Source organism: Manis javanica, chromosome 17 (genome assembly GCF_040802235.1).
Source record: "Manis javanica isolate MJ-LG chromosome 17, MJ_LKY, whole genome shotgun sequence".
In the NCBI taxonomy this organism is placed as follows: domain Eukaryota; kingdom Metazoa; phylum Chordata; class Mammalia; order Pholidota; family Manidae; genus Manis; species Manis javanica.
This window is the reverse complement of record NC_133172.1, coordinates 48,771,492-48,785,104: the sequence shown is the minus strand read 5'-3', so window position 1 is coordinate 48,785,104 and position 13,613 is coordinate 48,771,492. Positions and strand designations below refer to the sequence as shown.

Here is a 13,613-nt window from a genome sequence, read left to right as displayed (position 1 = left end):
TTTTCTCATATTATTATAAATTCCTCAAAAATGTTATATTTGACTGTATATAAGAATTTATTAAATTATTCACTAATATCCAGACATTCAGCTTTTTCACCAAATTCTGCTCTTATAAATAGCACCACCAAATGAAATTACTGGGTCAAGGTATATAAATATATTTAAGGTCTGAAGAACGTGCCATGTCTGAACTACCCAGACAACAATCTATTTTATTCTCAAAGATAAACATAGCAGATCTCCAGCAGCTATGAGTAGATTTACCCCAATATAAGCAACTAACAGAAAAGTGCATTTCTGTTTCTGACTTAAAAATTGACTTTTGCACTTTTTTGCAGACGGGAGAATCTTCTGTCCAAAAACTGTATGTAACCTCTAACACTGCCAGAGAGGGACTCAGCAAGCCTGAACCCTGTGCCTTGATTTCATCATTTTGTCAAGTACCAAAACTACAGCTACTTGTTTCAGGAAATATTTACTCATCATGCAAATGCTAACTTTGTCCTACAAGAAAAATACTATATATTTTTCAATATAAGTTGTTATATTATGGTATTTTGTTCTCATTTCTGTCCACCCATGAGAATCCTGAAAATCAGCATAGCAAACTGAATTCTTGGGAGTGTACTGAAAAAGGGTGTCTTACATCTAAATGCATGGGAGTACTGATAAAGAAAACTCCCTCTCTATTTTTCACCAGTGAGATTAGCAAAGATAGAAAACTTTTGTAACATTCTTTAGGCAAAGGTGTGGAAGTACCTAAACAGTATCAATCAAAAACTTAACTGCATATACCCTTTGAACTGGTAATTTCAATTCTAGGAATTTTTCCTATGGTAATATTTACATGTGTACAAGATTTATAGTTATTAACTGTAGCATGCTTTGTAAAAGCAAAAGAATGGAGACAACTCAAATCAATGCATTGATAAGAAGCCTCCTTAAATAAATTGTGGTACATTAACCCAGTGAAATACTATGTAACCATGAAAAAGAATGGGGCATCTCTACATGAAATGATCTCCAAGGTATGTTAAGTTAAAAAAGCAAAATGAAGAACAGCATATGTAGCATGTTATCATTTGGATAAAATACACATATGTATAATTGTACATATGTAATAACCAGTCTCTTTCATATGGTTGCTTGGGTTTTTTTGGACATGCAATATTTTCATTTTAGACATGCAAGGAAAGCTATTTCAAGATTTCCTAATTTAAAGCAAACAGCTGTATACAGATAAAAGAAGCAACATCTTGTTATAGCTCAGCACACAGCATCCAAAGCAAACAGGCATGAGACAATGCATATTTTTTGCAGCACTAAAACCAGATGAACATATTTCAGGGCAGGAAGAAGGGTAAAAGAGAAAATGGAAATGAAAGACTAATGTTTCCCAATGCTTTCAATGTATAATGATAAATTTCTCATTTGATAGCCCCCATCCAGGTGCTTCAAATGTAATGCCATACACAGAGAAAGACAAGTACCAAATGATTTCCCTCATTTGTGGAGTATAACAACAAAGCAAAACTGAAAGAACAAAACAGTAGCAGACTCACAGACTCCAAGAAGGGCCTAGTGGTTACCAAGAGGAAGGGGTTGGGGAAGGTGGTGGGAGGGAGGGAGAAGGGGATTAAGGGGCATTATAATTTGCACTCACAATACAGGTAGGTCACAAGGAAGGCAGGATAGCATGGAGAATACAAGTAGTGACTCTACACCATCTTACTATGCTGATGGACAGTGATTGCAATGAGGTGGGAGGGGGACTTGATAATATAGGTAAATGTTGAAACCATAATGTTGCTCATGTAAAATCTTCATAAGATTGTATATCAATGATACCTTAATTTTTAAAAAATGTAATGCCATAAGCAAGAATGGTAAGAATAGAAATAATTATCTGCAGACCTGCCTAATACATAATTGTCATAGGTCTTCTTTCAATGGTAAACCAGTTTCAGCAACTTTTGAATTTATTGTTTAGTGATAGTTACTCAAGTCAAGCTTTTAAACTCTCTAGATATAAAAATAAATTATTTGGTACTTTTACTTTTATAATAAAATATGTTGCATGTTTTAGTAAAAGCATACACAATAATGGTCAATATTAAACATTTCAATATTCAGAAATATAAAAACCAGTTAACAAATACTTGTATTTAAATTAAGACTTATAAAACCATAACTAGTAAAATATTGCTATTTAAACTTTTTGGAATTTTAACTATATAAACTCAGTATTAATACTTTAAAAGGTTGCTTACTATTGAGCAATAGATACTGAAAAAACTTCTGATATAGCTAATAGTTCTTAAAGAGACTGTTTGATATTACATAGCACAAATGTGATTGAATAAATGTGGCATTACCATAAAAAGAAAACAAATCCTACCATTCACAACGTGGATGAAGCTAGAGGGTATTATGCTCTGTGAAATAAGCCAGGTGGAAAAAGACAAGTATAAATGATTTCACTCATTTGTGGTGTATAACAAAGCAAAACTGAAGGAACAAAACACCAGCAGACTCACAGACTCCAAGAAGGGACTCCCCAACCAAAGGGAAGGAGGTGGGGAGGGAAAAGGGGATTAAGGGGCATTATGATTAGCAATCACAATCTAGGTAGATCACAGGGAAGGCAGTACAGCACAGAGAAGACAAGTAATGACTCTATAGCATCTTACTACGCTGATAGACAGCGACTGCAATGGCAGAGGCAGGGGGGTTATACCGGTGAATGTTGAAACCACAACGTTGTTCATGTGAAACCTTCATAAGATTGTATATCAATGACACTTTAATTAAAAAATAAATAAATAAATGTGGCATTACATATTTCTTAAAAACTGAATAGTCTACCTTAAATATAATAGTATGGATTTTTACTTTCTTGTATTATTTCCAAATAGCCTTTTCTTTTAATGTGATACATTAGAATACATTAGCTCATACAGACTGTACTACAGTCACGCTAGATATAGTTTCTCCCTGCACACCTCCAACATCTGAAGACCAAACCACACCACATTGTATTATGGCACTGCTTATTTCCACCTAGCATTACAGCTATGTTTCTTTATTGCTAGGTTTTCCTCTTATAAGATTAATAACAGATGGTTCATAAATGACATGTATGTGTTTAAGATGAAATATTACTCAAAACATTCATAGGCCACATTTTTTCAAGAAGAAATTAAGCCAGTTGTGAGCAGGAATATAATCTTTCAAGATCACACAGAAAATGAAAATGAAAAGAAAAGAGGCATGAGAACAGAAAAAAAACCACACTTGTAAAGGTATTAGTTCTGAAATGTTCTACTATTATTATACAAGACAATCAATCACCAAGGCGAGGATATTTGCTTTCATAAGTTTATCAGCTCTCTATTTGCTCTGGGAAATTCTGCATACACAATGAGTAGCAGTCATTTAGTACACAGGGCAATTAAATGACATGGCTCCTGCAGTAGATCAGCCTGCTCGATGGCTTTAAGGACATTTTTCTTGGACATTTCCTGAACTTCCCCTCAGAGAAATTCATCCAAAATAAAATAAGCCTTCTCAAAATTAAAGATCATATCAAGTTCACACATACTGCCAAAATGCTTGTCAAGTAATTCCACATAACGATGAATTATTGCCAGGGTAATTAGTTAATTGTCCTGATCCTCAGTGGCACCACAAAAATACACACTAGCATACCTTTTGTACACAATTTTCAGATCTCGCCACTCAAAAAAGCTGCACATTCTCGGTTTCCATGCCAAAATGGTTTGAACAACTTCCCTTGTGATCTTTCTCTTCTCCTTGTCTGATACTGGGACCCTGACGACTAAAAAGCAACATAAGCTGTGTGGTGGCCACGGGCATTATGACTGAGGGGAAGCCACAGTCACCAGGCTGAGGAAGAGAAGCTGTGTTGCTGTGGGGCTACCACGGGTTTTTATTCACTTATTAAGATGGCCCTTCACTGAACAATAAACTTAAATTTTCTATTGCTTTTACCTCAGTATTAGAGAAACATTAAAAGTCCTCCTTCTGTAAATAAGCAGATAATCCTCAAACGGTCAAAAGAGACAGAAGTATTTACCTGGGGGCAGATATCCCGATAGTAATCCTCTGGTGAAAGAGACTGCTGGGGACAAGAGGCCAAGATCTTTGCAATCAAGTCACACTTCTTCCAGTCGGCGGCTGTGGCTTCTGCATCACTCCCACCAGCCGGCCCAGCTGCCAGCAATGGACAGAGATGTCAAAGACTCATGTCAGTTCCCCACATCAGGTCTTTAAAACTTGGGGTAAAAAGCATTTTTTCTCCACTGAAAATTGTTTACTTCTTCTATAAGATAATTTACCCTTCCTTTCAATGTTGGCTTCTGGGAAGTTCAGAGAAAAAGTAGCACTTAATCATTGTAATGATATTATTCATATGACTTGAATACGAGCTTGTTCATTACTTCCATTGTTATCATCACCAACATCATTATTTTTATTTATTATTATGTCTCTTTATATGCATCACATCATTTTAAAATGCCTTAAACAAAACCATGGAGTAACAGGGACCAAATTTACCATACCACCTTAAATGAATAGAAAACTGGACAAAATACCTAAACAATGATTTTCAGACACTAGACAACAGGCAGCTCAGGACACTGATCCCTGAGAGAAGAAAGCAACAAGGGAAGCCCCATGAATTCCCTAGCCTACCTAGAGGTTTAGGGCCACAGCAAAGGAGAGACCAAACCTTTGGCCTGGTGTCTTTTTGAGTTAAAGAAACATGGCTCAGAGTTCAGGGAGGCCAAGGCAGCTAGAATCTTCAGGGCAGTACACCAGAGAGGAGGAAGCTACACAAAGAGAGAACTCCAGAGATCTGCAGAGTCCTCTCTCAAGTCTGTGGTGGAGCATGCATGCGTGTGCGGGGAAAACAGGCTGGTGCAAGAACCACAAGAAAGGAGCAACGGAAACAATCCAGAGTTCACACAAGGCTGGGAATAGTTTCTGTTCCCACTCGTGAGCATGGAAAGTCCTCCTAATACATAAGGCATCAAGTAAGAAAACTGGACAAAATATATAAACAATCATTTTCAGACAATGAAAACCAGGTGGCCCAGGACACCGAACTCTGAGAGAAGGCAAGCAAGGTGGGCCCATACTGAATGATTACATTTCATACAATCATTTCATTTAGAGCTGCCTCCTTCTTTTTTCATGGGTACACAGCATTTTATCTCATTAATGTCCCATAATTTATTTAACCAGCCTCCATTTCTGCTCTCACCCAACCCATTCTTCACAATACATCTAGATAGATATTTCTAAAATGTAGATTTGATCACGCCTCATTCCTTCTTAAAACCTTCCCATGGTTTCTCTTTGCCCTCAGAATAAAGTCTGAAATCCCCCAGGCCTCTGTGACGTGGCCGCTGCCCACCCATGTCCCTCACTTCACACCATTCTCTGCCCTCACTGCTCTTCCCTACGTCAGTTCCTTCATACACGTTATTCTCTCCGCCTCTAATGGTCTTCTCTCACTCTTCAACTACTCAGCTTTCAGGGCTCAGTTTAAATGTTATTTCCACCAAAAAGCCACTCAGTTGTGGTAATTTGTTACAGCAGCATGGACAGTAATGTGCATGGGACAGAGGAGATAGGGACTGAACACAAAAGAAAGGCAAGGGTGAAGGAGCCCCAGCATGACAGCTGCGTGAAGGCGACTCGTCCAGATCAGAGAAGACACAGAGACTTGCCTCCAGGAAGATGAAACTGAAGGAACATCTCGTGTATGTGAACTTGGTAAAAGGAGACCTACACAAACGGGGGAGAATTTGAGAACAGGCTAGAGATAAGGACATAAAAAAACTAAGCAGACAAACAAAAAAGACCATTAGCTCCAAGTACAAGAGTCATGTAAAAAAGAAATGGGTCATGGTGTGCTACATGGGTCAGCTGTAAATAATAATTACATAGAAGAATATCAACTCTGAATATTGATCCGGCCAAAATAAAGATACAGTAACTGAGGAGATGGGAAGTATGCTTCGGGGAATGATAGTAGGGTTCTGAAAGAGAACAAAACCCTCCTCCGCACGTGGTGAGACGCTGACAGATGATGCCTGAAACTGAAAAGTAAAGAAGGTGCTGTATGTGCATTATAGTCAGAAATACAGAGGTAAATACGAAGAAACCTGCAAAAGGCGTTCAAAGCAGTTGCTTCAGGGAGACAAATGGGGTGGAGAGGTGCCAAGGACTGCTTCTTTTCCCTATAGATCTATTTGACTCTTCAAACTATGTGCATGTATAATGTTGTTCTAAAAACCAGTAAGTATTAATTAAAAACTACTACTATGCTTAGCATAATTAAGTTTTTTCTATTAGTGAGGACTTACAAAAGTTGAGGACTTGGGAAATGAATGTAAAAATGTCATCCCAAAATGTGCATCTCTAAGGTGTCTCCAGCTTCAAGAGAACCATTTTATATTTTAATCCTGAGGTGATACGCTCTCAGCACCTGGTACAAAGCTCTTTCCCATAGGGAATTTCACATTTTCTTTAGGCTTTTGCTTAAACATTCTGTGCAATGTTTTCATAGATATTACAAATTATTTGAAACAGCTGACTATATTATTTGACAATGTGAACAGTTGATCATGACTGTTTAGGAAAAAGAAGTAAACTGGATATCAAAGTAACAGAAACATTTAATTCTTACCACCTGCTCCTTCCAAAATGCCCCGGACTACCGCCTGAACACCGCTGGGTCTCATCAACCTTTCAGAGAGCAGCTGCCCACATAGACGCCGAAGCCAGGCTGGGGCCCGGCACCTCACTTGTGTCTTTGCCTCTGTGCAAGACTGAAAAAGGAAGGGAAAGCTATGAATTGAATGTCAGTGAAATAGACATGTATAAGTTATTAAAAACATATATATATGCTGAGTTATAATGACTATTAATAGTATGCTAAACAGAATTCAGAAGAGCAACGTTTTTTCCAAAAAAGACTCTCTTACAAAATCTTCTTCAGCATCAATTTTAAGTGAAATATCAAGTGAAATTTCAAACCCAGAAATAGAAAACACATCAGTGAATAAAATACAGATTTGGGGAACACAAAGTTAATGTGCTATTATCTGAATACAGTCTTTCCAATCAAATCTAGCTTCCAAAGAAGATTCCTATGAACACTACTCATCACTAAGAGGACAGTTCACAACAGAGAAAGGACGGCCTAGTCCCACTTCGATGATCATAGCTGCTCTGATTCCTGGGATACAGCAGTTTCAACAAAGACTTGGATTTCTTCAAGGGCTCCTTTTAGAGAGCTCTGTGGAGCCACCATGAACAAAACAGATTTGCAGTCCCTTATTTGGGACCTAGAATGTGCACTATGTTGCTGTCAATCACTGTGTTTAAATATGTGAGCATAAAAATTAGTGGCAGAGGTATTTAATCTGAATTTGCCTATCCTCTCTCTTTAAGAAAGATAAATAATGCCCATTTATTGAGGGGCTATGATATTCCAGGCCCTGTGCTAAGTACCTCCCACAATCTCAAGAAAGACTTACAAGGAAGGTATTGTTATTATGCCCATTTTATGGGTAAGGAAACTGAGGAATGGAAACATGTACTAACTCATACAGCTACATGTTGGGGTTGAATCCTATGCCTAACTTCAGAGATTCTGCTTTGTACCACACTCTTACAATGTATTTGGTTTAATCTGGCCAAACAATGGGCTCATTCAGAGAAGCCAGAGGGGCCCAACAGGAGGCTACAAGTAATATCCTAGAGATGAGTTGAAAATGACTTCAACTAGGAAGTATCTTTGTACCCCCAGCTTTAGCTGGTCCTTGTTCCTGACCTAGAGCCAATTTCTTAGACCCATTACTCTACTCATCCAGATTCATAACTAAAATTTAGGTACTAAAAGCAAATAGGTAATTACATCTATATTATCAAAGTAAAAAATTTCAGAAAAATAATTATTTTCAAGGAAAAAAAGGGACTATCTTCTGCCTACTTGAATATATACTATTATGTTTTTCAGACAAAGGAGCTAAATACCGTTCCAATAATAGCTCTGATTTTAATTTCTTGACTTCAAATACTCCAAAGAATACAATATTCAAATAGTCCTGCCAAAAAGAATATAATGTCAGACAAATTTTAAAACAAGTTTAAAAAAAAGATCCAGTTTCAGAATAAACAAAATATATTTTCAATAAAACTGCCATATTCTTGGCATATTCTTCCATTTCTTCCATATTCTTCCATTGTAAGAAAAATCCTTTTAAATTATCCTAAGAGTCAGTGTTACTTAGTTTTCAAATACTACTTAGTAATCTAAAGGATAAAATAAGACTCAACTAGATTATCCCATTTCCCAAAAGACAGCACACCACACATCCCATTAGTGATTCTCCCGCAAGAGTCCCCAGGCCTGAATACCTGGGCTGGTCCTCCCTGGAGGATAAGTAATTCTCGGACTGCTAACGGCTGATACACTTGATCCAGGATGTCTCTCAAGGCCTCCCTAGATAGGGCTCTTTCCTCTTCAGTTAATACCTACAAGAAACATGTACTTGGCGTCAGCAGAATACAAACCAGGCAGGCAAGAGAGAAGGTAATGTTTTACAACACTGTACAAAGGTACTTGTGTGAGGAGAGGAAGGACAGCTTCTTCCCCCTCTTGATTTCCTTCCACTTGGAGGAAGCTCTAACACCGAAACACTCCAGGCCCTCTCTTCATCCCCCCACTCACTTCTGGGCAGATCTTATTGACTTATCTTATTAGTCGGTGTGAAATAAACCCACTTATTGGTGAGTTCTGGTATGCACAGCTCAGCCCTTCTGTCTTGGGAGCAAGTGCACATTGCGTTCTGCTCTTCCTTGCTATAGATTCTACAGAGGCATATCCCATGCCATGGGGCAGAAGGCACTGCAGTTTTCCAGCACTCCTAAAACTGGGTGAGTCATAAGAGAGTCTAATTTTTGAATGCAGTGGTAGGAAGTCCATTTGTCTCCATCTATAAGCTATATGCTCCAACTCTGTACTTCTGAGTAATGGAGTAACATTTTGACTTTTAGGTAACATTTTGACTTTTTATCTCTTACTGGTTAACTATCTTTTAATTCAATCAGAACTTGGGCAGCAAAGAGAGGTGCTATTGATTGGGCCTCTTGAATCTCAGCAGTACTGTCCCCCTTTGATAACTCAGTACAGTCAGGGTCCTGCCCCCAAACCCTTTGGCAAGCTGAGTACAGGCGCGGCTCAAAGTAGCAGCTATTCCTGGGACTTGCCCAGCTTCGTAAGTCCACCCATTGTGTTCCCCTTCTGTCCATTTTTTCTCCTGCTTTCCTCCGTGGTCCTTTCTGTGTTTCCTTTTTCTCTCCTGCATACTGGGGCACTGCTTGGCCCAGTAATAGTATCCCCCTATCAGTCCAGATCCCCTTGTCTCAGCAACAGCAGGCAGTAGGCACTGGTAGAACTATCAAGACTCATACCCTGTAGCACAGGGCTCCACTCCACATTACATAAAGGCACTGGAGACAATCATGATTTCATGTCACTACTAGGATAATGGTGGCTTTTAGGCAAATGTTTGTGAACATATGCAAGAAAAGGGAACAGAAAAAGAACAAGTTGGAGAGTGACATACGAGGTTGGTAGGCTTTATGAGATCTGGCTGCAATGTCTAAGGAACTACCATGCATATGACCCTCAATACATTTGTCTTAACAACTCTCCTGGCTAGGTTCCTGCGCTGACGCTGGTGGTCCTCTTATGAGGGGAGTGTAGATCCCTGCCATGTTATAGTTGAGAGTCTTGTCTCCCAAATTAGAGTGTGAACTGTTTGGGAAAAGGACCATGTCAGATACTTATGTAACCTCTACAGCACCTTTTATAGTCCAGGTACTCAAATCCTTACTGACTGTCAGCAAAAAGCAGGCACATACCCCTAACAACTAATAATACCAATGAACACCGACTGAGCTATTCACGTACACAGGGCTTTACATACTTTATTTCATCCAATCCTCCCAAGAACTTAGTGAGGGAGTTATAAATAGTTCAATATTAATATTAATATTAATAGTCATTACTTTTTGGTGAGCACTCCTGGGGGCTTGGCTAGGTACTTTCCACACAGTATCCTTAATCCTTACAACCACCTTCCAAGCAGTTATTATTACAGACATTTTACAGAAGAGGAAACAGAAGCTCAAACAAAAAGCCTGCAATAGCTGTTCCACAAAATGACAAGAAGAAACAGATGAAATGGACTCTCCAGGCATGCAAGGGACTAACAACTAATAAACAAAACCTCTACCTCCCTAAGAAGACTTATTTATCCACAAGATATACAAGATATGCTTCGGCATTAAAGAGGAATTCTAGATCTTCCCATCAGCCCTTTTCCAAAGAACTAAGAGTTTTCTTTTATAATACCCACATACAAATACATATGCATGGTCACACAGACATACACAAAGACAAAAAATGTATATTTACCTCTTCCTCAGGTTTTAGCGATTTCCTCTTAGTTGGGCAGAATCCCAGCTGGCACAGACCTGCTGCAATATCCCCCAAATGGCGGCAGAAAATCAAGCTCCCCAGAGATGCATGCTGTGCAATATTCAGGAGGACCCTGCAGCTGGTGTAAAGTCTCTGGGCTGCATCTGGGGCAGCATCAAGACACACCACATCCTGAACACCAGCACCAAACTCAGTCCTGCATCTCAGAGGGACTCCAACACCAGGCATGAGATAGGGGCAGATACCCAAGGTGACCACAAACTGCAAAGCTGACTGGACAGTCTTCTGCTGTGCGACACTAAGTGTATCTGGGCTCAGGGCAGGGGCAGCTTCTGGACTCCTCGGGTTGGGTTTACCTGGACTGAAATCAGCCACAAGGTAGATCATGGTTTCCTTCAAGCACAACAGCAACAGTAAGGCTTGAGAGGTAAAACTCCAGGTGACATCCACAGAGTTTAGTGGCCATTCTGCCTTATAAGCAATTTCATCCCTCAGGAGTTTCAATTCATTCCAGTGAGGATCCTTCAGCAATTCGTCCTCCAAAGCGGACAGGTTCGATTTTAAAGTAGCCAGCAGGACATCACATTTTGTCATCTGTAGTGAACTTAAGCCCGATCCTTTTGAAGAAAGAAAAGGAGATTACATACATGGAAAACAAATCGTGCTTCTCTCTTTGTGAAACACCTTGCCCACTCTTGCTCACCTTCTCAGGCCTGGCTCAGATGCCGTTACCTCCGGAAAGGCTTCCCCAGGTGTACCACCACGGCCTACAAAGAATTCGAGACCACGTTTCCTGCCTTCCCATAGCACTTTGGATGTAGTTGGAATAGTGTGCCTAACACGTCATACTTCATCTAGTTTGCTTCTATTCCCCACATGTTCTGAGGGTAGAGACCATGTCTTAGTCACCTTACTGGGTTTAAATTATAGCCAGAACAGAAAAGTAAGAAGATGAACGTGTACCACTGAAGATTCACTCAAACTGTTCTAGATACTAAAGATGAAGCACTGAACAAAACAAAGTCCCTTCCCTCAAGAAACTTATATTCTAGTCAGGTAGATCACAAAATACAGACATAGGGTTCAAAGGGACTAATTTAATAACCCCCTCCCCCCAAATATCTATTCTCAAATTTCCCAACCTTTTGAAAAGTGGTCTTTTCTGCCCTCTACTGGTGAAGTAGCTCTTCTACATTCACCGCAGTAGATACCGTTCACGATGCCCTCCTTGAAACACTGTCTTCTCCTGGCTTCCTGAACACTGTACTCTTTGGTTTTCCTCCTACTGCAAAGGGCCATCCCTATATTGTCTCCTCTATTGCCTCCTTTTCCTCTACCAGATATCTCGGTTCTCCAGGGCTTGTCCTGAACGGTGCATTCTCTTTCTCGATGATCTTATCTAGGCCTATGTCTTTAAAGAAACATCTATAAGCTAACAACTCTCAATTTTATATCTCCAGCCATGTCTAACCTCTAAGTATCAGGAAAAGTAAAAAGGAAATCATATATATCATATAGTAAATTGTTAAAAACCAGAGATAAAGAGAAAATCTTGAAAGCAGCCAGAAAAATATGACATATTACATATAAGGAAGGGGCTGATTCTATGAATGACTGTTGGCCTACCATCACAATGAATGCCAAAAGCAGCACAAAAACATCTTTAAAGTACTGACAGAAAAAAAATAATAAGCCTGCCAACTCAGCATTCTATATTCAGTAAAAATAACCTTCAAAAATGAAAATTAAGTGAAGACATTTTCAGATAGATGAAAATGAAGATAATTGACTGCCAGCAAGGCTAAGGGAAGTTCTTCAAGTTGAAGGGAAATAATAGCAGCTGGCAATTTGGATCTTTAGGAAAGAATGAAGAACATCAGGAAGGGTAAATATAAAATACTAATTTTTTCCTCTTAATTTACTTGAATATATATATATATATATAAAACTAAAGCAATGTTATAAAATCATATGATGAGATATATAACTTATGTAGATATAATAAACATTAAAACTACTGCATAAAGCTTAAATGGGAGGAGGGCTGTAAAAGGACCCTTACAGTTGCAAGGTTCTTACATGTTATGTGAAGTAGTCCAATACTGATTCTAAACAGATCGTGAAGAATTAAGGATGTATATTGTAATTCCTGGACATCTACTGAAAACATAATGCAATAAGGGGGATTACAGTCATAAAACAATAATAAAATGTGGAAAATACAAATGAATACAAGCAGTAACAGATTCAAAACTAAAGTTAATGTAGCTACTAAGAAACAAGTTAAAAAGGGTCAAAATGTATTTAATAACAAAGTATTCAACAGTGTACTATTTTATAATTGTGAAAAATTAGAAAAAAATTTTCAATAACAAGGAATTAGACAAGTAAATTATAGTCTACCTGTATCTAACATATTACATGTATGCATATTATTTATTTTACTACTCTTATCTCTCCACCAATTACAATAAAAGCCCCGTAAGGACAGGGATGTTGCTGTTTTATTCATTGCTGTATTCTCCCTCCTGGAACAAGTCCTGTCTGACACACAGCAGCTGTTCAAAATAAGCAGTTGTTGAATGAGTGAATTATGGAGTATTTACAGCCACTAAATTATGTGGCTGTAAGGACATATTCTTTAAGAATATTCTAAAGTGAACAAACAGTATGAAGCACTACATGAGCAAAAGATACGAACAGAAAAGGAAATGCAAATGGATCTGAAGCATGAAAATATGATCAACAATGCTCATAAGAGAAAAGTAAAACTACACTGAAATATCACTTCCCATTTATCAACTGGCTAAAACCCAGAAGTTTTATAACACATTATGTGGCAAGGTTTTGAAGAAACACACACTGTCGTACATTGCTGGTATGAACTAAAGTGGTACGTTCCTAAGGACAGAAATTCTGCAATATCTAGCAAAATTACATAGGCACTTAACCTTTGACCCAGCAACTTCACTTCTAGGAATCTATCCTCCAAACAGATACACAGGCAAAAATGAAAAATGACATACACCCAATCTATTCATTGCAGCACTTCCTGTATTAACAAAAG

General features: G+C 38.5%; 1 protein-coding gene across 6 annotated transcripts in view; it reads right to left on the bottom strand.

Annotated features, from left to right (window-relative positions):
• TANGO6 (transport and golgi organization 6 homolog) overlaps positions 1 to 13,613 on the bottom strand; it is a 176,673-nt gene that overhangs the window by 156,970 nt on the left and 6,090 nt on the right. For all 6 annotated transcript variants that reach the window (XR_012126525.1, XR_005063209.2, XR_012126524.1 and 3 more), the window contains exons 2-5: positions 10,523 to 11,163; positions 8,458 to 8,574; positions 6,722 to 6,863; positions 4,100 to 4,236 (exon numbers count right to left, since the gene is read on the bottom strand). Coding sequence is in view for 3 of the 6 variants with exons in the window: in XM_037025309.2 (XP_036881204.2) it covers positions 4,100 to 4,236; positions 6,722 to 6,863; positions 8,458 to 8,574; positions 10,523 to 11,163 (1,037 nt within the window). In the remaining 3 variants the exon portion in view is untranslated. The remainder of the gene's footprint in view (positions 1 to 4,099; positions 4,237 to 6,721; positions 6,864 to 8,457; positions 8,575 to 10,522; positions 11,164 to 13,613) is intronic.